At 35.5% G+C, this 25716-nt stretch overlaps 2 protein-coding genes across 18 annotated transcripts in view; one reads left to right on the top strand and one right to left on the bottom strand.

Moving 5' to 3' along the window:
• Positions 1 to 25716, top strand: part of rdgA (retinal degeneration A) — a 115108-nt gene that overhangs the window by 81116 nt on the left and 8276 nt on the right. For 8 of the 17 annotated variants that reach the window (XM_070288446.1, XM_070288451.1, XM_070288448.1 and 5 more), the window contains exons 4-7: positions 16343 to 16484; positions 18120 to 18323; positions 19185 to 19314; positions 25280 to 25700. In XM_070288446.1, coding sequence (XP_070144547.1) covers positions 16343 to 16484; positions 18120 to 18323; positions 19185 to 19314; positions 25280 to 25700 — 897 coding nt within the window. Of the gene's footprint in view, positions 1 to 5629; positions 5812 to 14517; positions 15925 to 16342; positions 16485 to 18119; positions 18324 to 19184; positions 19315 to 25279; positions 25701 to 25716 lie in introns of those variants that run through there. The other 9 variants (XM_070288457.1, XM_070288455.1, XM_070288447.1 and 6 more) reach the window with 3 other exon arrangements.
• Positions 6247 to 7771, bottom strand: LOC108083811 (ceramide phosphoethanolamine synthase-like). The gene has a single exon (XM_017179758.2). It carries the CDS (start codon positions 7667 to 7669, stop codon positions 6419 to 6421), a length of 1251 nt encoding a protein of 416 aa, XP_017035247.1. The 5' UTR covers positions 7670 to 7771; the 3' UTR covers positions 6247 to 6418.

Below are 25716 nucleotides of genomic sequence, written 5' to 3'. Positions count from 1 at the left end.
CCTAATTAGAAACGAAATCTCCAACGCTCCTGCCTGTGGGCCATTCATAATTCCCGCCAAGTTGGCCCAGAGCGGACACTGGCTAAAAACGCGCCTTATGCCAACCCTTGGCATGAATAAATTATGCCCAGCAGCTCGTGGTTTTCTCAACAGGAAAAAAAACAACAAAAAATCGGAAGCGGAGACTTTAAATACCCTTTAACAAAAAATAAAAATTGGGATTTTAAATACATTTAAAAATAAGAATATGTACGTTCTTAAAAACCTTTGAAAAAAGAACTGAGTTTTTAAAAATTCTTAAAAAATAATGAGACTTTAAATACCTTTTAAAAAATATAAAGAAATTCTGAAAAGTCTTTTAGGTTAAACATTTAGCACTAGAACAAATTTTATAATAATAATTATTTTAAAAATAAAAATTATATAATAATAATTATTTTTAAACTAGAAACAAATGGGTTTTGGGACTATTCAGGCCTAAATCTAATACCCTTCTATATAAATTTTATAAATCTTTTATTTTTACAATTTAAATACTTTAAATACCCTTAAAAAATATTTATACAAATTGTTTTGGGCAGTGTTTGTTTGCTTAGCAAACCGATTTCCTTGAATTACAACAAAAGCTGCTCATAAATAATATTCAAACAAAGTGTCCCGTGTCCGTTGACCGCTGTCCGTTAACCGCTGTCCGCTGTCCGCGTATCCCATTGCCTGGACATTGACAAGAAGGTTGCGTGCCGAAAGCCCAACCCCCCAAGGGCTAGGTGTGAGGGTGACGAACCACTTGCGGCCAATTTGTTACGCTGCACCACCGCGTAGGATCGGCCCCACTCCGAGAACCCAGTCGGAGTCAGAGTTGGAGTTGGAGGACTGATATGGATATGGATAATTCAGAACTTTCCTCTGATGGATTAAAGAGATTAGGCACCGTGCCGTGCTCGTGTGTGCTTACCCGTGGCGAGAACTTGCCCAGAAACTCGACTCGGTTCCATGGAAAATTAATTAGCTTAGTGCGGGGTTTATCAATGGTAACCGGAATGGAGCCGAGGCCCCTGGGAGGAGATATTTATTCATTTAACGGGAAAGTTATACACATAACTGGGGGGGAAAGAAAATTGTTTCGAAATGAAAAGGGAAATCAAAGTGAAGCAAACAAATTATATAGTTATTATTGAAAAAAAGGGAATATTATATGTTTTAAAGGTTTTACAGTCCCTAGTTTGATATTATTTTATGAAATTAAGGGATTTTTTATTGTTTATATGGCATATTAATATAATAAATGTGTTATTTATTATATTAAATATTATTATGTGTTTTTTTATACAAGATTTTTGTATATTAATATTAAATACATTTTTTTTTAAGATTTTCCAGTGCTCAATTTGGTATAATTTTAAAATTTTAAGGGTTTCTGTTGTTGTTTATATAAAATTTTTTAATTGAATAAACATGTTATATATTATATTAAATATTATTTGATATTTTATGACACCTAATTTTATATATTTATTATTTTATAATAATTTATAAAAGATTTTTTTTAATATTAATATTTAATTAAAACAACTAATTCTTGACTTCGTTTTTTCTACTTTCAGGTATGTACAAAATGCTTAACCTTTGACCTTATCCCCCAAGACCGCTCTCTGAGATAAGTACTGAAAATGAAAATGAATTAATATTAAAATTTGTTGGCTTTATGCGGGTATATCTCTGCTTTTTTAATTTCCGATTCATGTTGTTCCAATTTATGGTCATTTATTGTGCCGAACATGCCCATTAAAGTCTTCACCTCTCTCTCTCTCTCTATCTTTCTATATATATCGGTTTGAGTCCCGCCATTAGTCGTTCCCCGGGGGCTATATATATACATATATATTCCAGTTGGACACAGGGGATATATAATATGTTATGCTTGAACGGGGAGAGACCATCATAAAGTTGGATTTGTTGATTTACGATACCGGAGCGTGACACGTTATTATCTTCTCTGACTGAGAATTAAGTATTGACCGCACTGACAACTGATATGTTTAATTTGCTCACCCAAATACCCACCTCCCCCTGATCTCTTCCCTGGTTTCCCCCCATAAAAATGGAAAATATTATAAAATCACTCAATCATGCGACGCATGCCGGACACTGCAGTCATTCATTCTGACTTTCGGATGTGGTCTACACTCCAATCTAGACTTCTTCAACTTTGTGGCTTTCATTCATTTCAGTGCACTGGGAAAAATGGGTTAATTATTTTAAATTAAAATAATAAATATATAAAAACAAGTAAATTTATAATTATTTAAATGATTTCATTTTTTATGATAATTTTTAACCTCTATTTTGCAATTTTTATTTCAAAAATCTGTTTAAAAAAATTCTGTTCTTAATAATTTTTTTTATTTTCGTGCTTCTTATCCAATTGATATCAAAATCATAATATACATACTTTCCTTAATAATTTTAAATATTAAAAAATATATATATAATCCATTTTCTGCCACAAAATTTCTCCCAGTGCATCCGTGCCATCCTTCCATTTGGGGGTCCTTTCTTTGGTTTCTCTCGCTGTCTGTCCCCGAGGCGTGTGCGGTTCATTCATGCGACTTTGGGTCCTCAGGCATTCCGCCGGATTCCCTCCCCGTTCCCCAATCCCCCTCCCTCCCATTTCTTCTACCCACAATAACAACAACAACAACAACCAAAACAACCCCGACAACAATAACAATAACACGAGAGGCAGAAAGCAGCCATCGAACAAGAAGAAACAAAAAGTTAACTTAACTTTTATGATAATGGGGCAAATAATTTTATGAAAATACTCCCCCGAGGGGCACTATATATACATATGTATATATATATATATCCTTATGACGGGAGGGCGGCTGGGGTTTCCCTAACTTTTCCATACATGAAATTAGCATACAGAGCTCGGGGGATACGCGATTGTGTTTCCAATTTGCCCTATTCTCTGATTGAGCTAACTGTTTTACTTTCTTTTTGTTTTCGTTTTTACATGGCGGGAATTCCCTAATATTAAGAGGCTACATTGTGTGGGTGGCAGTGAGTTTTGAGGTGGAATATTAGGACAGGTAATAGGAAAAGGTGAAGGAAATCATTGAATGAAATGGAAATCAATTGAGTATATTAAAATATATGCTTATATTAAAATATCAAAAATATTAAGTATATAATATATGCTTATATTATAATATAAAAAATAAAATATATGCTTATATTAAAATATAAAAAATATTTTTATATTAAAATATAAAATATATTCTTATATTAAAATATAAAATATCTTATCTTATTTTAAGATATTAAAAATTTAAAATATAAAATATATGCTTATACTAAAATATAAAAAATATTAAATATATAATATATGCTTATATGCTTGTTTTAAAGTATAAAAAGGTTCTTTTGGACTTTTTCTGTTAAATGTGATATATATTTCTATCAAATATATATTTTATATATAATTTTCATATTGTTCCAATTTTTTAAAATACTTTTTATATCTCAATCCTTCTACTTCTACTCCTCTTTTCCCTCTCTTCATTCAAAAACTCCCCCCAAAAAATAAGAGAAAAATCTTTAAAATAATACAATAAAATTCTCAGTCCAAAAACAAGTTGGATATAGATGATGATAAATGAATTGCTGCCGTCTGTCTTCAGTTCCAGTTGTTGTTTTTGGTTTTCTGTGCGTTCAGTTCCGCATTTGGCTGACGCACGCGGCATGCAACATCAGCGGCAACAACACTTACCACATTCTCAGCAACATCAACAATCTTCCAGTCTACTTGAAAACTCAGCCGCAATTAAGTTTTATGAAACATTCGTTTCAGATTCTCTCTCTTTTTTTGCTATTTTTCTGCGTCAATGAGGGTGTGCGAGGTGTGTGTGTATGTGTGGGGCAGGTTGGGCGTATGGAGGCGAAATTGTAATGCAAATTGAAAGGCACAAAGCGAAAATATGCCAAGCGAAACTGAACAATCAAAGCGGGAGACAAAGCAGCGCGACCACAGCTCGGCGACGTCAGCGGCAACGTCAGCAACAACCGCCAGCGGAGATCGCAGTGGCGTCAGGGGGAGGGACAGAGCACGGAGCCAGAAAATGTCACCGTCGCGATGCCCAGCAAATGGAAATTCGTATTCAAAGCAAACCGCCACTAGAGAGACACAAAAAAACAGAAAAAAAAACTATCAAAGAGAGATCACTCTTAATGCTGGGGCAACATATTAAAAAAAAGCTACATTTTGTTAGGGAAATATATATATTTATAATAAATATATTTATTTATTTACTTAAATATATATATTTTAATATTAAATATATATTCTTTGACTTTTTAAATCAATTCTTTAATAAGAAATTTTTTTACGAGGTTTTATCTTTCATAAATAGTAAAAATTTATTTAAAAAAAATGATTTATTTTTTTAAAAATCCTAAAAAAATCTTTAAAAAAATCATTAATTTTAATTCGGAAAGCAGAGTTTTGTTAGCTTTTATTAAACTAACAAATGTTACTTAAATCATACTTAATTTAACGTTTAAAACTAATTTTTTGACAATTTTAACGCTTTATAACCCATTACATTTTGAGAAAATCTGTAAACAATTTGTTGAACAATTTAAAGATTCAAAAAATCATAACTAATTTAAAAATACACCTATTTCAATTCGGAAAGCTGGTTTTTGTTAGTTTTTATTAGGTTAACAATTCTGCATACCCAATTTAGAAATTAAAAAATTCAACATTTTTATCAATTTTTGAATATTTTAATGATGTAACCCCTAATAAAATTTTAAAAAAATTGGAAAAAAAAAATTTCTTTCGGAGAAGTCTAGAAAGACGCGCCTGTTTGTGCTGATCAAGAATATATATGATTTATATGGTCGCAAATGACCTCTTCACGGCGTTTCAGGCTTTTGACTGAACTTATAATACCTTGTAGGGGTCTAAAGACTTGGGATCAGTGGGATCCTACGAAGATAAAAATTAAAAAATAAGTTAAAAAAGAAATTAGAAATTAAACTAAAAAAGTCACAAAACAAAAAAGAAAGAGAAAGGTAAAAAACCTGATAATAAGAGCCAAAATGAAACTGAATGGTTTTTTGGGATATTTAAAAGACTTCAAATTTTAGGGAAACTTAAAAATAAATTTTTATACAAAAAAATTAGGTATATTTAAGTATAAATCGGGATTAAAACTTTTATTTTAGTTGCTAAAATGCCAGCTACCTGTGATATTTATTATCCTCAGAATTTTAGGCAAACTTTGCTGTTATAAATATAACCTTAAAAAAATCTTTAAAAAGTTGTTCTCAGAATAAGGTATATTTTTTAGTAAGAATTATATCTTAATTTTAGTGACTAATTTTCCAGCTAGTTGGGCAGCACTGATCACAGATCGTGGCCGAGAAAAACTCACCACGCAGTCGCAATGAGCGAAAAAGCGAAAAGGCGGGCAGGCAGCATTTCGAGGTGACAAAGTGTCGTTGATGTTGTTGTTGTTGCTGTGGCTGATGCTGCTGTTGTTGTTGTTGTTGTTGCTGCTGCTGCTGCCGCCTCTCTTGTTGACTTTCAGCTCGCTCGACGGCTGCCCGCCGCTCAGTTGCCTTGTGCGGTCGGATGCTGCCGCCAGCAAAAGAACCGAAAAAAAACAAACAAAAAAATAAAAAGCAAAAAACTAAATGGAAAAAGCGGGCGGAAAATTCTAAAAGAAACAAGAATTAATTCGTTAATTTACGCGCGTGTTGCAAATTAATAAAAAAAAAGAAAGAAAAGTGTAAAACAAAGTATGAAAGTTGCCTGGAAAAAAAGGGGAAAATCAAAATCAAAACCAAAACAAAAGCCACTCGAGCGCGCCCCTTCGGGTCAATTAAGCCGAAAAATAAAAATAAAAATAACTGCCAGCCAAAAATATATACAAAAAGTACAAAAATAACCAAGCCAAGTCGAGTGTTTCTTTTTTTTCTTCTTTTTTTTTTAATTGAGCCCGAAATGGATAAATTGTTAAATTCCAATTAATTTAATCAATGAACTTGGAATGGCAGGCAAAGTTCAATGTTAGGCGTTGAATGTGATATATATACACCGATATTGATATATATATAAACCGAGAGATGTGCACAAATATGGGATATATGCGGCGGCATTTGCAATCTCTGAGAGTTTCGCTTGGCAAATGGCTTATGGACTTTGGCCCAAATTGAAAATTATTCTATTAAATATTACAAATTATTACACATTATATATATGTATTTTTAAATAATAAATTGTAATGATTTATTCTTTCAAATGGAGATTTTCCCCATCCCCAAGATCTTGGAATAAACGAAAGATAAATGCAAAGGCGAAGCAGGAGCAGGAGGATCAGTTTGAGGTTTACATTTAAGCTTAGACTTAGGCAGACTTTCCAGAACATTGATGAAAGGCTAGCGGGAATAGGGAAAATTTTGAAAAAGTCATTACCACTTGGTCCTTGGCCAGGCACAACCGCTCAGCGATGGTCACCACCAGAGAGCCGGGAGTCTCAAAATCATGCGGTATCTGACCATTACCGCCGCTCTCCAGATAACTAAACAGCGGAAACCAGGTGTTCATCCTCTTGGAATCGCTCCTCCGACAAGTCCCATTATTGGCCAATGTGTGGTAATAGCAAAAGAGCCTGGAGGTGATATAAAAAGCCACAAACACATCGATGGAGTAATGCTCGTGGGCGGCCAAAATGAGAAAGATGCCAAACAGGTTGAGCAGCCAGGTGAAAGCGTGCAGGATATATAGACTCCTTGGCGTATACTCCGTTATAGAGAAATTGAGCAAAGTAAGAGCCACCGTATGGCCACTGAACATGTAATCGCCACAGGTGCTAACGCCCTGAATGGACAGGCCCAAGCCCCGCCAGATGCGATAGGCACGTGTCAAGCGAATAACCATGGCACCCACCATGTCCACATTAGGATCATCAATGGCAAAGTCACTCTGATTGCACTGCAGATGCGTTCCGGGCACACTCAGCGATGTGATCAGCGTGGTGATGCAGCGCAGCAGGAAGACGGTGCCCGCCAGAGCGGAGAAGCGTCGCAAAAGCACCAGCCGATACTTGTGAAAGATCAACACGATCAGCCATAAGGTAAAGAGCAGCGATCCAGTGATCTCGGACAGACAAAAGGCCCACGGAATATGCGGTACATTGTCCAGAAAAATGTCCGGCAACGGAGGATAACGCTGCATATCCGGCACTCGCTCATGGACAATCACCATGACGAACGACGTTATCCAACTGACCAGAATGGAGTAGCACAGGCTAATGGCGGTCTTCAGATACTCGGGCGTCAGGCAGGACACGGGCACTGGCACTGGTTTGGCTGCCGCTGCAGGCTGAGATTCCGCCTGGCTATCACCTATCACGACCAACTGCAGCCGGAACACGGCCAGCCAGAATTTCTTGAGCTCACCAAAGGTGAGATTGTAGCCCAAACGATGGCGCAAATCCTGGACATCCCGCTCGGTGAGTGTGAGCAGAACCTCACCATCGATGGCCTCCTGGCGCAGGCAGTCCAACAGGATCTTCGAGGAGTGATCGGACTGGGTGGCCCATCTGGTCACGTCCTCCACGTTCCAGTGGGCCACCTGGCTGCTGCTGCTCCGCATGTTGCACGAACCTCACTTAATGCTGCCACCAGTGTTTGCTCAAACAAAAACACATTGAATTTAGTTGCTTTTGGAAAGGGAAACCCAGTGTCTACTCAGGTTATTATATAATAGATAGCAGATGGGGTTTTGTTGGAGTTATATTTGTTTTTTAAATGAATAAATATATATTATATATATATTTTATACATTTTTTATCTATTTAAATGCTCCTTTTCCCCATTAAGATATACATCTATAGGGAAACAAGAGTTCTTACATTTTTTATAGGACAAATTTTTTGTTTTTTATATATTTGAGCATTGTTTAGAGTTACTGCTGCTTTTATAAATATTTTAAAATGTAATATATATATATTAAATATTTTTATAATTTTTTTTTATTTATATTTAAGAACTCCTTTTCCCTAGAAAAATGTCCGATTTGTATTTTTTTTTTTAGCTTTGTTCTGCTTCGTTTTTATATTTAAAAAAATTTTAAATACAAAAACACTAGGTTATATATTGATATATATTTTAAATTTATAATTTTTCTCTCTTCTAAAACCCAAAATAAATACCCAACTTAATTATTCCTATAAATATTAGCTAATCCAAGCAACCGAAATAAATAAAACCCAAGATTTCCGTCAGCTTTTCCCCATTTCATAATACTTTTAAGACATTTCTCCAAAAATATAATATATATTTTCACCACCTTAAAAGTTGCCAAAATAATATGCAGCTATGCACATTTGTTTGCCAAAAGATATGGTAATTGTTTTACCAACACCTTTGCCTATATCTTGGCTCTCTTCCACTTTTACTAGAATCGTATACTATATAGGCTTTACTATATTCGCGGCATGTGAACTTTGGGGCCAACTGCCAGCCGTGACATTTAAAGAATTTCGCACTCATTTATCAGAAAAAAAAAGAAGGAAGGAATGAAAACAGATCAAAATAGAGAAACTCTGGCATAAACTATATAGAAAGTACGTCGCATTTCGTTTATTTGATTTGATTTATTGTCGATTTGTTGCTCTTCCCTCTCTGATGATTTCTACTTGTTCTCTTTTTTGTTTTATTTTATATATATAATATATATTTTCTTTTTTTTTTGCTTTTGATTCGTCTTGTTTTGCCAGCTGCGGCCAGCCAAAAACATCACAAGACACAAATTAGGGAGAGCGGCGCCCACGAAATTGCGCATACGCCACGTGAGCCGGCCAGAAAAAAAAAAAGAATATTAAATAATAACAGAAGAAAAATAAGGAAAATGGCAATATTAATAATCCATATTCGTATAATATTTATCGACAAAATAAATATGCGAAATATGTGCAATTCCCATTGAAGCGTATTTTTATGGCAAACTAATTTCCAGCGGCAATTTATGCCTGCATAAATTTACACTTTAATCAAAATCAAAAACGGCACCTGCCTGTGTTCTCTCTCTCTCTCTCTCCCCGTATTTATCATATTTATAAATATATATATATAATTGCTGTTTTTAAAAATAAATATCAAGTCACACACATGTTTTAGATTTGAAATGTTTGACCGTTCTCATAATTAACTTGAGTATTTTTAGCAAAAAAAGAAAAGAAAACTGAGACAAAGTATTTCAATTAAAATTTGCCAGCTTCTTCTAGGCTACCAGCTCCTCTCGAGCTGCTTTTTTAAGGCCTTTTTTTGTTTATTTAAGTTCATTCATAAATTTAAGTAGTCCCAGATAATTTGTGATTGTGCCACAGATTAGGTAGCCACCAGGTTTAGCTGCTGATATTACGAAACGGAAGCGCCAGAAAAACAGCCCAGAAGAGATACGAGCCAGATAAGAACGGGGTAATAGAGGGGGTTCAAGGCACTCCCAGAAACAAAAAAAAAAAAAGAAAAAAGAAAAACTGAAATCCCTTGTTTGTCTCCAATTATTCACGCAGCCGATGAGGTGGCAAAGCAGCTTGTGTGTGTTTTTTATTAATATTTTTTAAAAGATAAGTGAAAAGATTGTCTAGATATCAGGCTACTTACTGGGAGAAATACCCTAAGATTTCTATCTATGAAAATGTTTATACAGAAATTACTAGTATTTTTCAAGCACCTTAAATGGTCATTCTAAAAGGCACCAAATATAAATTTAATTATTTGTTTATGAGGTAATATTATAAGCAATATTTTTTTTTAAATAAATCGCTTGAATATAACTTTATTTTTCTTAATTTATTTTATAGAGATTTATATATATATACTTATAAAATATATAAAATTACATAAAACTATATAAATTTAGAGAAGAGAAATTTACTAAATTATGTTAAAATTATTTTCCACTTTTCTTTTATTGTTTAACATATTTTTTCAATCAAACCTTTTTTGATTCTATTTAATTTTCTACTTTTAAAAGTGTATATTATTTTAAAAAAATATATTTTCAATATTTTTTCAATAAAACCCTCTGCTAACATTTAATTTTCCACTTATAAAAATATTAAAAATTTCCCCTCTATAGTTCTTTACACATCTTATTTTTCAAGTACAAAACTGATGCTTCTTTTAGCCATATTTCAACATTCTTCATCCCCCTTTTAGTTTATTTAATTGTTGGGTAGAAAACTTTTGTGACACAGACCCCCAAGGCCGGCATAAAAATTGAGACATTGGGATTCAGGATTTTCTGGGTTCTCTGGGTTTTTTGTCTGAAAAGTTTAAACCCAGACGACTGCTACTACGGTTGCCATGCAGATTTCCTAGGTTTCTTTTTTCCTGATTTTATTGAATTGTTTTTGGTGCTCGTTATCCTTCCACCTTCAGCCCCCACCCCCAAAAAGCAAGCCACCCCGTGGGAAGGCCAAACGCTTAATGCCAATTAAGAATATTAATTTCATTTGCAGGCCAGCCTCGTTTAGTGCCTTCCCCCGCCTGCAATCCTTGAGCATTTACAGGATGCAGCAACCTCTTTGATTACACAGGGAGAAAATATATAAACTATTTAGATTTTAGTTAGATTTATTTTAAAGGATTTTGTTCTTGTTTAGTTAGGAATTAAGGGAATTACTTGCTTTTCTTCTACTTTCTTTGTTTTTTAAATTATATATTTATTTATATGATAAAATATATTTTTTATAAATTTACAAGACATTTTTCTCTGCCTGTTGCTGCCGCTTGCCCATGGCTATTGTTAATATTCATTAGCTTAAAATCCTTTTCTCGAGTTGAAAGCTGTGCAGCTCGGCTCAAGTTGCCACGGCCAGAGACTCGGAAAATGGCTAACCATTTCTCAGTTTTCCTTCTATATTTTCTTCTTTTTTTTTTTTTTTGAGGGGGAAGAGCGATGCTCGAAAGTTGTTGCCACGTTTTCAATTCAAATGTCCGGGCATTAATCGCAATCACAAGGACGAGAACGAGGACTCAAACTCAGAGACAGAGACGGCCAGGACGTGCAGATAATTTTTCATTTTGGCCAGCTCAAAATGGATTTCTCATTGGCTTAAATGTGCAAATGAATGGTTGATGTATATATACAAGGCTCCCACCTCTAAGCGGGGATCTATTCACAGAGCATAGTTGTGGGCGGTTATTAATGGTGGCTCCTTCGAAAGGGTTTAAGTATCTCTTTTTTATGAGATTTTTTCACGATGCTCTCTCTCACTCATTTGAGTGCTCATTTATTTATTTATTTTTGCACTTTTAAAGGCCAAAGAGCCAAAAGCAATAATAATTTTTTTACGATTTGTATTTTTATTATTTTGTCAGAGCCAAAATGCAAAAGTGTCATTATTTGGGATGCGTAAAAATATCTCAAGGCTCTTATTGATTTTGTGAATGAGGAGAAGGCTGCCCTCCCCCCACCTATATCTCAATTCCATTCGCATTTCCACCTTCACTTGCACAGTCCAAGCCTTTGGCGACAGTTTGCCTTTCATTAGCTGAACATTTCCCTGCATTACCTTGGTTTTCCTTGCTTTCCCTTGCTTTCCCCTGCTTTTACCCCCCAAATTTCCCTACGTTGACGGCAAAGTCCAGACCTCTTCAAAGGCAGTCGACATCAAAATTAATCACATTTGAATTGAAATTGCGTTTCAAGTTTGTGTTACGTCTTGCCTCCGCTTGGTTTTATTTGATTTCGGTTTTTGTGTTTTCCTTATTTCAGTGGTCATTCAAATTTTGGTAGCAAACGATTCTAATTAGTGATGATTGCCTCTCTTCTCGAGCTCTAAAATAAATATATTAGATAAGTAATTGTTTCTTTAATTGATTTTCGACAATATTTATAGATGGAAAAGAGTATTAAATTGTTATTATTATTAAATATTAATTTGTGCAATAAAAATATGGATAAATATTAATAAAAAGACGTAAAAAGTTGGAAATTCGTATATATTATGATTTGCTACTAGAAACATTTTTAATTAGTAAAAAAAATATTCCAAAAATATTGAAAGAATATATATAAATGAATAGAATATTAAAAAATAATAGAAGAAGTAAATATTAATTATTAAAATAATTAAAAAATAATTAAAGAAATGATATAATCCATTTTTAAGCATTTTGTATATTAATATTAATTACAATTAATACAAATTGTAAGTTTAAAATATTTTTAATTTAGTAAGCAGATTATAAAATGTAATTTTTTAATTAAGAAACATTTTTAATTTAGTATGCAGACTATTAAATTGAATTATTTAATTGAAAGTTTAACTAAATTTTAATCTTAAATGTAGTATGCTAATTATAAAATTGTGAATAAATGCTTAATTCCTAAAATTAAAGCATTTGAATTTAGTTGAGTTTTTAAAATATTTATTAATCGAAAAAATATGAAAATATCAATAAACATTGATTTCAATTCAATTTTTTTACTTTTCCGAACAACTTTTGCCAACAATCATTAAGAAAACTTATTATTAGTTGTAAATACCAAAGGTCAAAGTAATTATTTAAGGATGTATGGGATTTTCCAAGTATTAGCATTTGCATTTCGATAACTTGGCAAATAAAAATGCAATTTAAATATATATTTTTTTACATACAATGCATTCAGACTTGGAATTGTCTCAATTGAATGGCAAGAAGAAGCCTTTAAGAGACACTTGAAAAAGTCAGGCAAAATGGATTGGAATTTCCATTGATTTTACCAAGTTATTTGATGAACTATTAGCACAAAGCCGGCTCAGCATTTATTTCCATTTCGAGTCGCAGCAAAGGACGGCGTTCATTGTGACGTATTTAAGGCTGCAGTTGGCCAATTGATTTGCAATTCAATTTGGAAATGTTGCAACTTTTAGAAGGCATTGCGCCCACGGGTTTCCTTTTCATTTCATCCTTGGAGATTTAACCCCTTCTTAGGTTTCGATTACTTAACTTTAAGAATATTGATGCCTTCTTTACATTATTGCGGGAGTTAAGTAACTTTGAATGGTTCGCATTTAGTGGGAAATTGTTAGCCCAGAGAGGTTTTTCTAAAAAAATGATGATATAAAATTATAGATAAATATAAAAAATTAAATAAATTATAGTTATATTTTTGTGTAGGTTGTAAGAAGCCTAATTTTTGTAAATTTTTTAATACATTTCTAAACATTCATTAATTTTTTTTAATTCATTTAAAATTGTAGTGTAGGTGTGTGCCTGTGTGTGCATCAGTGTGAGGTCACGTCAAACACAAACACACACACACACACGCACCGACACGCTACATTTAGCGGTAAATCAAGCGTGGATCCAAAAAAATCATTTTTTTTTGAGTAGCGCGTCAAAAACAGCGCATTAAACGCGCTCAAAACTCGCACAAAAAAAAGAGGAGAGGCGACACGCAAAAAGGATACTCAGCAAAAGTAGACAAAGAGGGGTAGATAGGGAAAGAGGGAGAGTGAGCAAGGAAAAGCTAAAAAGTCGCCGTAAACGTTGACAATTGACATGGAAAATCTGCAATCCGTTTCAAAAAGCAAACCTGCAATTTGCCAGGCCAATAAAAGGCTCCTCCTCTCTCTCTGCCTTTCTACCTCCCTTCGAAGGGCACGTAGTAAATTGAAATAAAATACAAAAAAATACACAAAAAAGGGGCCGAGAGTCACATTTATTTTTCTGTATGTATTTCCATCTGATAAGAACTTAATTACAATGCATATAAACAAAATGTATGCAAATGTATTAAGCCCACACGCACGGCACACTCACACCAAAACCACTGGCTGTGCGATGGAGCAAGATATCCGAATAATGTCCGGTCAAAGTTCTGTAAAGCCCACCTCGATTCTGGGGGAGTTTTCTATACTCTATATGAATGGGGAAATTCGTATTATTTAATTAGAAATATTTGAAAATCTTTAAGAAATGCAGTTAGTAATTTAAAATGATTAAGAGAAGGAAAAGCTTCGATTAAACTTCAGAATTAATTTATGTTCGATAAATAATATAAATATATTATTTACTGATTATAAATTAGTTCGAATTATGATCAGAAAATAATATATAAATATTGTAATCGGTTAAAAAATTAAAATAAACTAATATAATATTAATCATATCTATAAAATCGATATTTCAATACTAAAAAGAATATTTCTTGATATTTCAAATGATAATATATCAAGCTTTAAGATATTTTCGATATGATATAGAGCGGGTTATATTTTTTTATACATCATATGGGACTTTTCTTTTTGAAATTCAAGAAACCAATCATTATTTTTCCATGCCTACGAACTCTCAGTGAAATTCCAAAGCCCCCATAAATAAATATGTAAAATATTCAAATATAATTTAAATATATAAATAAATATATAAAATATTTTAATAAAATATAAATACATACATTTTGATGTATAAAATATATATCTTAAAATTATTTAACCAACGCAGATGTATCAAACCATAGCAAATTCGATAAAACTCCTAGCAAAGGGTATATAAAAATCGTTTGCAAAAACAAGCCAAAAGCAAAAACCAAAACAGAATCTCCGGGCAATCTTTTTGCGCCATAATGACAGCCACAGACACGAAAACGGACAGCAGCAGAAACAGCAACAGAGACAGAGCCAAAGCTCGAACGCGATCCGGAATCAGAATCAGTGCCGAAATCGGATTCCAACTGGGGATCTATCCGGCCAGAGTCCTGAATGACTGAATGACTGAATAACCACCAAAAAAAAAAAAAAAAGAAAAGAGTAAATAAAACCAGACCAAAGGGAATGTGTAATGAAGTGAAATGTAAAACGTGAAAAATAAAAAATAAAAATAAAACAAAGTCAAGCGAAGGACGGATGTGGAGAAATAAGTCACTGTAAAGACCATGTTCATATCTTGTTTGGACTGTGATGCAAGCAACAGCAACAGCAATAGAAACAGCAACAGCAGCAGCAACAACGGCAACAACAGCAGCAGCAGCAACAGAAACAGCCCCAACAGCAGCACCAACATCCACAGCAATAACAACTACAGCAATAGCAGCACCAACTTAAATGACAGCAGCAATATCTGCAACAAGTGCAACCATAATAAATGCAATTGCGGTAGCAGCAACAGCAGCAGCAGCAGCACCAATAATATTAGCAATAGAAACTGCAACAATATTAACTGCAACAGCAGCAGTAGTAGAAACTGCAGCAGTAGTAGCAACAGCAATAGTGGCAACTGCAACACCAATACCAACTGTAGCAACAGTCAATGTTCCTGCTGCAAAGTCGCAAATTGTACGTGCCGCAGCAGCAGCATTAGCAACAATATCGCCAGCAGCCACAGCCAGGACTACAGTAGCAACTGCCATTGCAATTTATGCAACAAAGTTAACTGCAACAGCAGCAGCAAGCTGGCAGCGATATTTGGTATGGAGCGATTGCTGCACGCCGTACGCGAAGAGTTTCAAACGGAGGATGAGTTTGAGGATGAGGGCCAACCGCCGCACAGGACAAGCATCAGTAGCAGCAGCAGCAGCAGCAGTAGCAGCAGTAGCAGTAGCAGTGACAACAGCAACAGCAGTAGCAGCTGCAGCAGCACCGATGGCAGCCACACCTCCGCATCCCAGTTGTTGCCGATGGCAACGCGACGTCGTTTGCAGCGTGGCGATAGCATTTCATCGGTTACCGGTTCACCCATTACCGGACCCATTACCGCCTGGTCGGAGACGGGTGGCGGCGTCGCTTCGGGAACGTTGGGGGGAGCGGGTTCGGTGGGCGTTCGACGCTTCCGGCGCTCATCCATTGGAATGCAACGGAAGTCGGCCTTCCGGCAGCGGAAGCTCGACTCCCTGGGTGCGTGGCGCCGGAAGAGGTGAGTTTCTCAGCTAGCAAAAGGGAAAATGCGTAATATATATATTTAATATATATCATTTATGTTTGAACTTCCAAACGCAAAATCAATAATCGAATTCCTGGTTGACACAAAGTTGTCACAGAAAAACAAGGTCTTCCAATAAATTGTATTCTGTATTTAATTTATATTACCCTTGAATCTTTACATATCATAACAGAATATTAATCTAGCTTGCTACAAAATATATTCAGATTATATATAAAATATTAAATTAAAAAAACAAAACGTTTTCAGTGCTTATCGAGTGAAAAATCCTTTTTACCCGTATTTAAAAATGGTTTCTTAACCGTTGCCTGTCTCTCTATATCTCCCCCTCTCTCTCTCTATTGTATATCTTTCTCCCTCTATTGTATATCTTTCTCTTTCTATTTATAAGCAGGCGTACCGCTTCGGCTAGCAACTCCCGGAGACCGATACGGATTGTGCCCGATTGGACGGAGAATGCTGTGCAGGGCGAGCACTACTGGAAGCCCACTTCCGCATCCGGAGATCTTTGCTGTTTGAACGAGGAATGCATTGTGAGTACCAATCGATAACAAACGATAGCCAATAACATCTATGAATATCTATAAGCCACGATATATTACTATTAGTTTTGAATTAGTTCACATTACATAATTTTTATTTATTTATTTTATTTTTCTCAATTTAAATTAATATATTTACCCAATGTTACAAGCTAAACAAAGAAATTGTAGTAAAATTAATCGATATTTGTATCGATTATCAGTCGATATTTATCATATTTATTATTCAAATTATTAAAATAATTATAATTATTTATTTATTATGATTCTTATTTATTATTTACCCTATCTTGTCATTGCTCGATTTATTTTTCAATATCCCTCATGGATTATCCTCCTAATTTACCTGATACCTGCACCCTTGTGGTGTCTCCTGTCCGCTCCTCACTCCGACATTCCTGCAATTCAATTAACACAACGGGAAATGTGAAGTGAAAGGCAGGTTACATGTGAGCGTTATTTATTTATTGCGTGCTCGTCCAACATTCACGCAATAAACCTAGGATAAACACAGGGGCTCTGTGTGGAGTGTCCTTGGAGGCGGGAGGCGGAGGGAGAGCCAAGAACGATGGGCGTGTCATCGGTTTTGGGCAGCCAAAGAAGCCAAGAGTAACAAAAAAAGTACTTTATCAGTCTCATTGTCAGCCAAAGTGGGGGGGGGGGGGGAAACTTACACGAAAATAAACTTGGCCAGCCACCTTGTATTTTATTTTATTTTTTTATATACAAAAACCTGTCTTATCTTCATCTTTTCAAGAAATACAAGTGGGAGAAATAATCTAAGCATAGCCAGGAGACACATTTATGGCATTTATAGGGTCCAGGATTCATATAAAAATTTAAAGTTGAGTTTGGATTTTGTTTTTGAAAATTCCAAGTTTAATTTAATGTTTATTAAAGGTTTATTGGGAATTTATTAAAGATTTTTGAATAATTTAATAAAGTTGATCCATAAAATGTTTTAAATAACAAAAATTAATATTAATTATAAAGAAAATTAAGTACATTTCAAGCAATAAAACTCCTTTTAGTTATTTTAACTTAAAATCTAATAAAAAATATATCCAAAAGTTCAGATAAATAAACAACCTAGAGCCCAGATCCTGGGCCACAACTTTTGCCTCAAATTAAATCCAAGCCCAGAAGTAGCTATCTCAGGTGAAAAGGTAAGCTAAAGTTTACCTGGAAACAATTACACAAAAACCGTTTCCGAAACTAGCACAATAAACAATCACAAGCAGAGGGATATTCTTGGCATTCCAAGGAAAAACATCTCAGCAAACCTGAGGCATTTTCCACGACGGCAATCCGTTTTCACCTGTCACTTACCTCACCTCACCTCTCCCCTCCCACCGCTTTGACAATTAATTTGAAAGTTTGTTTTGCGGAATGCAAACGGCAATTGCAGTTTCGTCATTTGATTGCGGTTTTTGCAAAGCGATACCACCTGGAATTTGCTAATTAGTTTCGAGCTAATAAGAGTAAGGGTTGCCCTGATTAAAACAATATAATTATGATTAATTATATTTATTTTTAATTATTATTAATTATATTTATATTATATATTATATACATTTTCCTAGCCATAACTCTGAATTGCATTTCCCTTTCTCTTTGCCATTGCAGAAGAGCGGCCAGCGGATGAAGTGCTCCGCCTGCCAGTTGATTGCGCACCAAAACTGCATTCCGTTTGTGAACGAAAAGAGCCAGCTGGCCTGCAAGCCCACCTATCGGGATGTGGGCATCCGTCAGTATCGGGAGCAGACCACCACCCACCATCATTGGGTGCATCGCAAGCTGGAGAAGGGCAAGTGCAAGCAGTGCGGAAAGGTAGGTTTACTTCAAGAACCAAAGCAGCATTTTACCTGAGTTTGGGTTTTTTCTACATTTTTTTTTGTATTTTGCATATTCATTTGTTTATGCTTTGTTCAGTTTCTTGTTGGAAACACACGGTTTTTCCATTGATAAAGCGATATACAATATTCAATGAGTTTTTATTTGTTGGCTGAGGGCCTCTTAACGGTTCAATGGGTAAAACCACAAATTTCCATACAAATTTTCATTGAAATTTTCATACAAATTTCCATACAAATTTCCATACAAATTTCCATGCAAATTTCCATACAAATTTTCCTTAAAATTTCCATACAAATTTCCATTGAAATTTTCATAAAAATTTAAGGGAATTTTAACGTTAATGATAGAGAAATTGGTTTTTGGGGCATCAAAATACTTACTTTATATTATTTATAATTAAATGTTGCCTAAAAATATATTTTCCAGCTAGATTGGTTAGAAAAACATACCTTTAAATATAAATAAAAACAATTTCAATTAAAATTAATAAATTGATTCTCTTTTTCAATTGTTTATAATTAAATTTTACCTACAAATATATTTTTCATATTTACAAAAACCTATTTTAAAATAATTTAAATTCAATTTAATTAATTTTTTCCCTTGTTCAAGTCACTAATATAATTTTTAAAAATAATATAACTTAAAATAAAATTCATTTCTCTGCAAACAAATATTATTTTTCTATGTGTACATAATAATAACTAGTTTTCAAGCATGAAGAGATCGAGAATGCATATATTCCTATTGGAACAAAATAAAAACAAAAAATCCAGACTCCTTCAGTACTAATTTTCTGTATGGTCTATACTGATCCCCATCTCTCCCGTAAAGCAGGCGGTGCAGAGCAAGCTCTTCGGCTCGAAGGAGATTGTGGCGTTGTCCTGCGCCTGGTGCCATGAGATCTACCACAACAAGGAGTCCTGCTTCAACCAGGCCAAAATCGGCGAGGAGTGTCGTCTGGGTGAGTCCTGCATATATTCACACAGGGATATCTATCTCCCTCTTCCCCGTCTCGTTACGTCCTTTGTCCTTTTGATTAATTACGTGACGCGCATGCAAATAAATTGCGGTCCGTTAACTTAATTAAGATTTGTGAATTAAAAGCGAGCCCGAAAAAGTACCTCCTGAGAGAATGGGCCATTTCAATCACTTGAATTCTCTCGTTTGGTGGGTGAACAATTTGTAGCATAGTTATTGGGGCAGCAAGGACTTTTTTGGTCTAAAATAAGTTTAAAAATAGAAATTATAAATAAAATATTTGTATTATAAATATATATACTCAAATGGTATTTGAAAAATTATTGATTTATTAAAAATCAATATTTTAACGTGGCGATTTATGAGCAATAAATCAATGCACAGTTTGATGTATTCAATCATCAATCGAACATATTAACTAAGCTAAAGAGAGGCCTACATTTAATTTATAATGGTTGAAATATAATTACAAGAAAACATTCAACAATTGAATCAAATAATAAAATTATAGGATATTTTGTTCAATGAAATTTTAAGCATAGAATGCGATATTTTATAACCTTTAAGGACATTCGATTTTTAGTCAGTAGTTGAAAACACATCGAAGAAGTCGTTTCCGACCCTATAAAGCATATATATTCTTGATCAGCACAAACAGGCGCTTCTTTCTAGCCTTCTCCGAAAGAAAATATATTTTTTTTAATTTTTTCAAAATTTGATAAGGGGTACCATCATAAAAATTTGCAAATTTTTGGAAAAAAAATAAAATTTTAAATGTGGTATGCAGATTTGTTAACCTCGTCAAAACTAACATAACAACGTTTTCAGAATTGATTTTAGTACATTTTTGGCTTGGTTATGGAATTTTTAAGATATGGATTTTTGATATTTTGACTTTCATTTTTCAAAAAACTATTATTAAAAATTATGAATAAATATTAAAATTAAATTAAGTATGCAGATTTATTAAGCGTAAAATAACTAACACAACAGCGTTTTCCGAATTGAATTTACTGCATTTTTGTATTTTTTATGGATTTTTAAAAATTCGATTTTTTACAAAAAATAAAAATTCACCATTTTCTCAAAAAAATGTAAGGGGTACCATCATTAAAATTTGCAAATTTTGGAAAAAAATAAAATTTTAAATGTGGTATGCAGATTTGTTAACCTCGTCAAAACTAACATAACAACGTTTTCAGAATTGATTTTAGTACATTTTTGGCTTGGTTATGGAATTTTGAATTTATTGATTTTCTATATTTTGCCTCTTTACTTTGCAAAAAATGATGATAAAAAATTATGAATAATTATTAAAATTAAATTTAGTGTGCAGATTTCTTACCCGTAAAAAAACCAACACAACAACGTTTACCGAATCGAATTTAGGGCATTTTTGCCTTAGTTATGATTCCAAACTTCAAAGGTATTCAAACATATACTTTCCAAAGTTAGTAGTGGAAAATAGCCCCTTTAGGTAGTGATTAAACCAAAGCAAATCATAATGCATTTATGATTTAATTGTAGACTGTTCATAAAGCAAGCGCATATTTAATCCTGCCATCTGTTTGTCCCTCGCTCATTGTTTATCCTGATGAATTCCTGCGGAGTTGGAAAATCCACAGAATTCAGAAGGTCAAGCGTTTGCCAATAAGCCGAACTAGCAGCTTAGCCATATGGAAAAGGGGGAGGGCGCAGTGGGAAGGCATTGGGAATCACAAATGTCAATGCCAAGGACATCCCAAAGGATGGCTTTGCGCCATCTGTTTGGACTTATCATCTCGACGAATTCCCCAGAAAGCTGCTCAGCCGCAATCTGTGGGCTGTGGCGGGCGTAATGTAAACTATTTTTAATTAAAGTAATTGCTATAAAACGCTAACTGGCAGTCAGCAGCACCTAGTCTCCTGACTGTCCCAGTTGTCCCGGCATTCCTGGCAACGGGAATGTTGCAACAAAGTCCCCATGATGATGATGATGCTGACTTAACCGCTTCCTGTTCACGTTTTTATAAAGTGTCTCAATGAGCATCTTGTTAACACACACTCTCTCTCTCAACGGCAAATGCCGTTATGCACACTCCGGCTGTCATCCTGGCTGCCTGGCTGCCTGCCATCCCGGTATCCCAAGCAAGCAATGGGCGGCGGAAGGGACAAGGACATGACCGGAGATGAAGACAAGACAGCACGAAATAGAATTACGAGTGGGTGGGGAGTGTCATGTGGGGCTGTGGTGGTGACTTGGATCGGATCCTTTGTCCTCCTTTGAGCAGCAGCAGCAGTTCCTTTTGGCCAAGTTGTGGCATTCATAATTGCTCTTTGGTATGCCGGTTATGCTAGCTCCCATTTTCTCCGTTCTATTTTCCATGGCTTTTCCCTTTGTTCCCACCCACACACACACTCACACAGCTAAACTTAAAGGTGGTAAATTGAATTTAGTTGCTTGGCAATTCTTAAGCACTTGCCACTCCGCTCCACACACTCACACAATTAGCTCTTCCGGAAAGGCCAAACAGTGTGACACACAGAAAAAGATAATATATATATTTATTCTTTTGCAATAAATAAATGTTTGTGCATATTCCATAGTTTTATAAGAGTAAAAGATTGCTATTTTTAAATAAAAATATTTTGAATTCTGTGTTTTTTTTTTACCTTAAAAGAATTTTGTTTACAGTAAACTAGATTTTTCTTAGATTTTAAATATAAAAATGGTATTTTTGAGGTTTTTGCTGCGGCCATCTATCGGTCAAAAACCGAACTATTGCGTTAAAAACTGTTCCCAGTATAAACTTAGCATCACAAGCTGTTCCCAGTATTAACGCAGAATCGCAAACTTTTCCCAGTATAATCGCAGCATTGCAAACTGTTCTCATTATAAACTCAGCGCAAAAGTATGCCATGAATTGAAGCCTCCGGTTGTTGCATATTTGTTCAGCCCAAAATATGCACCATAATTTGGCCTGACAATTCGGCGTCTCTTGCCTATGTTGCATACTTATCTGGGCAGCACAACGATTTGAGCGATTTGAGCGATGACGTAATTGCAAGAGCGATCGATGCTTGTTGTTGTTGTACAATTGTTGTTGTTTTATATAGAGGCAGTGTTTGTTGTTGTTGTAAGCAAAAACAAGGCTTAAATTTAGATATTTTCAGTGCAAAATCTTCAATTCTGGTATTTCATGTACCAGGCGCACAGAATCAGCAGAAAGTGGATTAACTTTAGAACAATCCAATATTTTCACTCAAATTACGATATTGCTCAGAGCTGCTCATCACTTACGGTCTTCGCTCTCCTGCTCTTTTTTCGCCAGTTACGATCTTCGGGGATTGGGAGAGCCATTATTTGCAATGCAAGCATTTCACTCATTCACAGATTATCTAGCTTGTTGTTGTTAAATTGATATTGTTGTAAAAATATTGTTTTTGTTGTTGTAGCAAAAACTATGCTGAAAATCTATACATTTTCAGTACAAATTCAGCAATTCCTGGATTTCATGTACCAGGCGCACAGAATCAGCAGAAAGTGGATTTACCTAGTGAAATCCAATATTTTCACTCAAATTACGATATTGCTCAGAGCTGCTCATCACTTACGGTCCTCGCTCTGCTGCTCTTTGTTCGCCAGTTACGGTCTTCGGGGATTGGGAGAGTCATTATTTGCAATGCAATTTGCATTTTCACTCATTCACAGATTATCTAGCTTGTTGTTGTTAAATTGATATTGTTGTAAAAATATTGTTTTTATTGTTGTAGCAAAAACAATGCTGAAAATCTATACATTTTTAGTACAAATCCGTCAGTTCCTGAATTTCATGTACCAGGCGCACAGAATCAGCAGAAGGTGGATTTGCGTTAGTGCAAAAGCATTTTTTTCACTCAATTCTAATACTTCCACTCATTGTTTTACTCTTCGCTGCAGATCAGCTCATCTGAGCTTCCGTCTTCTGTGTTCGAGCAGCCGTTACCGTAGCTCTTTAACTCAATTGATTTTCAGAGCTGCACGTCAGCTACGGTCTTCGCTCTTCTGCTCTTTGTTCGCCAGTTACGGTCTTCGGGAAATTAGAGAGCCGAATTGAGTGCAAAGCATTATTTGCAATGCAAGCATTTTCACTCAACCCACAGATCATCTAGGTTGTTGTTGTTAAATTGATATTGTTGTAAAAATATTGTTTTTGTTGTTGTAGCAAAAACTATGCTGAAAATCTATACATTTTCAGTACAAATTCAGCAATTCCTGGATTTCATGTACCAGGCGCACAGAATCAGCAGGAGGTGGATTTACTTTAATGCAAACGAATTTTTCACTCAAATTACGATATTTCTCTGGGCTGCTCATCTCAGATACGGTCTTCGCTCTCCCGCTGTTTGCTCGTCAGGTACGGCCTTCGGGGATTTGGAGAGCCACAATGAGTGCACAGAATTCTTTTTACTCAAATTCAACATTTCTCACTCATTGCACAGATCAGCTCGTTGACTCTTTGAGAGCAACGATTAAAATAACTCAAAGGCCCATTAGAAATGAACAACTGTTGTTGTTGTTAAAGGCATTTGTTGTAGTAGTACTATTTTTATTGTTGTAGCAACAACGAGGCTTCAATTTGGCCATTTTCAGTACAAATTCATACATTTCTGGGAGTGAAGTACCAGGCGAACAGAATCAGCAGAAGGTGGATTTACTCTAGTGCAAAAAAAATTTTCACTCAAAAATGATATAGCATGGACTCAAACCATTGAGTGAAAATTTTTTTTGCACTAGAGTAAATCCTGTTCTCACTGCTCAAGCTGTACCAATGGCATCTGTTGCTGCAACAAAAACTAGTACTACCAACAGCTAGCAACAGTTGTTCATGTCTAATGAGCTGTATTGCAATCGTTGCTCTCAAGCAATGTGACTCGTGTGAATATGCTGTGCACTCTGTGCAATCGCAGCTGAGCAGGCCATGTCTGGTGAAAATCGTTTGCGGCAAATCTACCTGCCTGCCATTCCAGTGTAATTGCTGAATATCTAATAGATTTCAGCATACTGTGCTACAACAACCATCAACTGTGCTGAGTGATATGCGCTGACTGCATCATTCAGTAATCTGCAACAATGCAGAATCGACTTGCAGCTCGAATCAGTGGCTGCAGCTCGAGCACGAAGACAGAAGCTCATGGCAATGATGCAGCTAAGTGAGTTGGCGAAGCACTGCAGCTGATCACCATGTCAGACTCATGGCATCATGTGTGTTACTGTACAACTGTATTTTCAGCATTGTTACAACATCAAGCTGGCGACAAGCTAAGCAACTGTGAATGAATCTGACAGATGCTGATCACAATGCGAGCAACAGCTGATGTGCATCATGTATGTGAGTTTCGCAGGTAATCTGCGACTCTGCGACATGCAGCTGTGCTGAAAATGTATGAATTTTCAGCATAGTTTGCTGCAACAAGCAACATATTTCAACAATGCAATCTGTAATGCTGAAATGCTGCATTGCAATGTGGCATCTCATGCACAGCATCTGATGGCAACATCGTCAATGATCATGCAGTATCTGTGCACTGATCTAGCTTATTGCCTGCTGCACTCATTGAAACAGCAGCAATGTGCTACACAACAACAGACTAAGCATCGACATCTGCCTCAGCTATCTATGCCTGCTCAATACAGCTGTGCACAGACATCAGGTCATGAGCATAGATACGTCGAGGCTGCCAGTATCATGCAATCAACTGAGCGATATGCAACAGACCGCAATTCATGGCATACTTTTGCGCTGAGTTTATACTGGGATCAGTTTGTGATGCTGTGTTAATACTGAGAACAGTTTGTATTGCTGAGTTTATACTGGGAAAAGTTTGTAGTTCTGAGTTTATTTGGAAAAATACAATTGTTATATGTTGTTTCTTGTGTAAAATACCATTTATTTTATTATTTTTTCTCCGCTCCCTCTCTCTTTCAGGCAACTATGCGCCCATCATTGTGCCGCCGTCGTGGATTGTGAAGCTGCCGAACAAGGGCAACTTCAAGTCCTCGATTCGTGTGAGCAACAAGAACAATGCCGCCTCGGGCTCAGCGGGCGGTGGTGGTGGCGGGTCAGGAGCTGGCGGTGGATCCGGTGCTGGCAGCGGCGGCGGCGGCGGACAGGGTGGTGGACACAAGAGCAAGAAGCATACACAGCGTCGGCACAAGGCCAAGGACGAGAAGAAGGAGCCGAGGGCGTTCATTGTGAAGCCAATACCATCGCCGGAGGTAATCCCGGTCATTGTGTTTATTAATCCCAAATCCGGTGGCAATCAGGGTGTCAAGCTCCTGGGCAAGTTCCAGCATCTGCTCAATCCGCGCCAGGTGTTTGATCTCACCCAGGGGGGTCCTAAAATGGGGTGAGTATACAAAAGA

The sequence above is a fragment of the Drosophila kikkawai genome, chromosome X, assembly GCF_030179895.1.
Source record: "Drosophila kikkawai strain 14028-0561.14 chromosome X, DkikHiC1v2, whole genome shotgun sequence".
Taxonomy (NCBI): Eukaryota; Metazoa; Arthropoda; class Insecta; order Diptera; family Drosophilidae; genus Drosophila; species Drosophila kikkawai.
Note: the sequence above shows the minus strand (reverse complement) of the source record. Positions and strands in the feature narration are given on the sequence as shown.

Coding starts and splice junctions, on each gene's coding strand:
- LOC108083811 (XM_017179758.2), bottom strand. CDS start 7,669: ATGCGGAGCAGCAGCAGCCAGGTGGCCCACTGGAACGTGGAGGACGTG.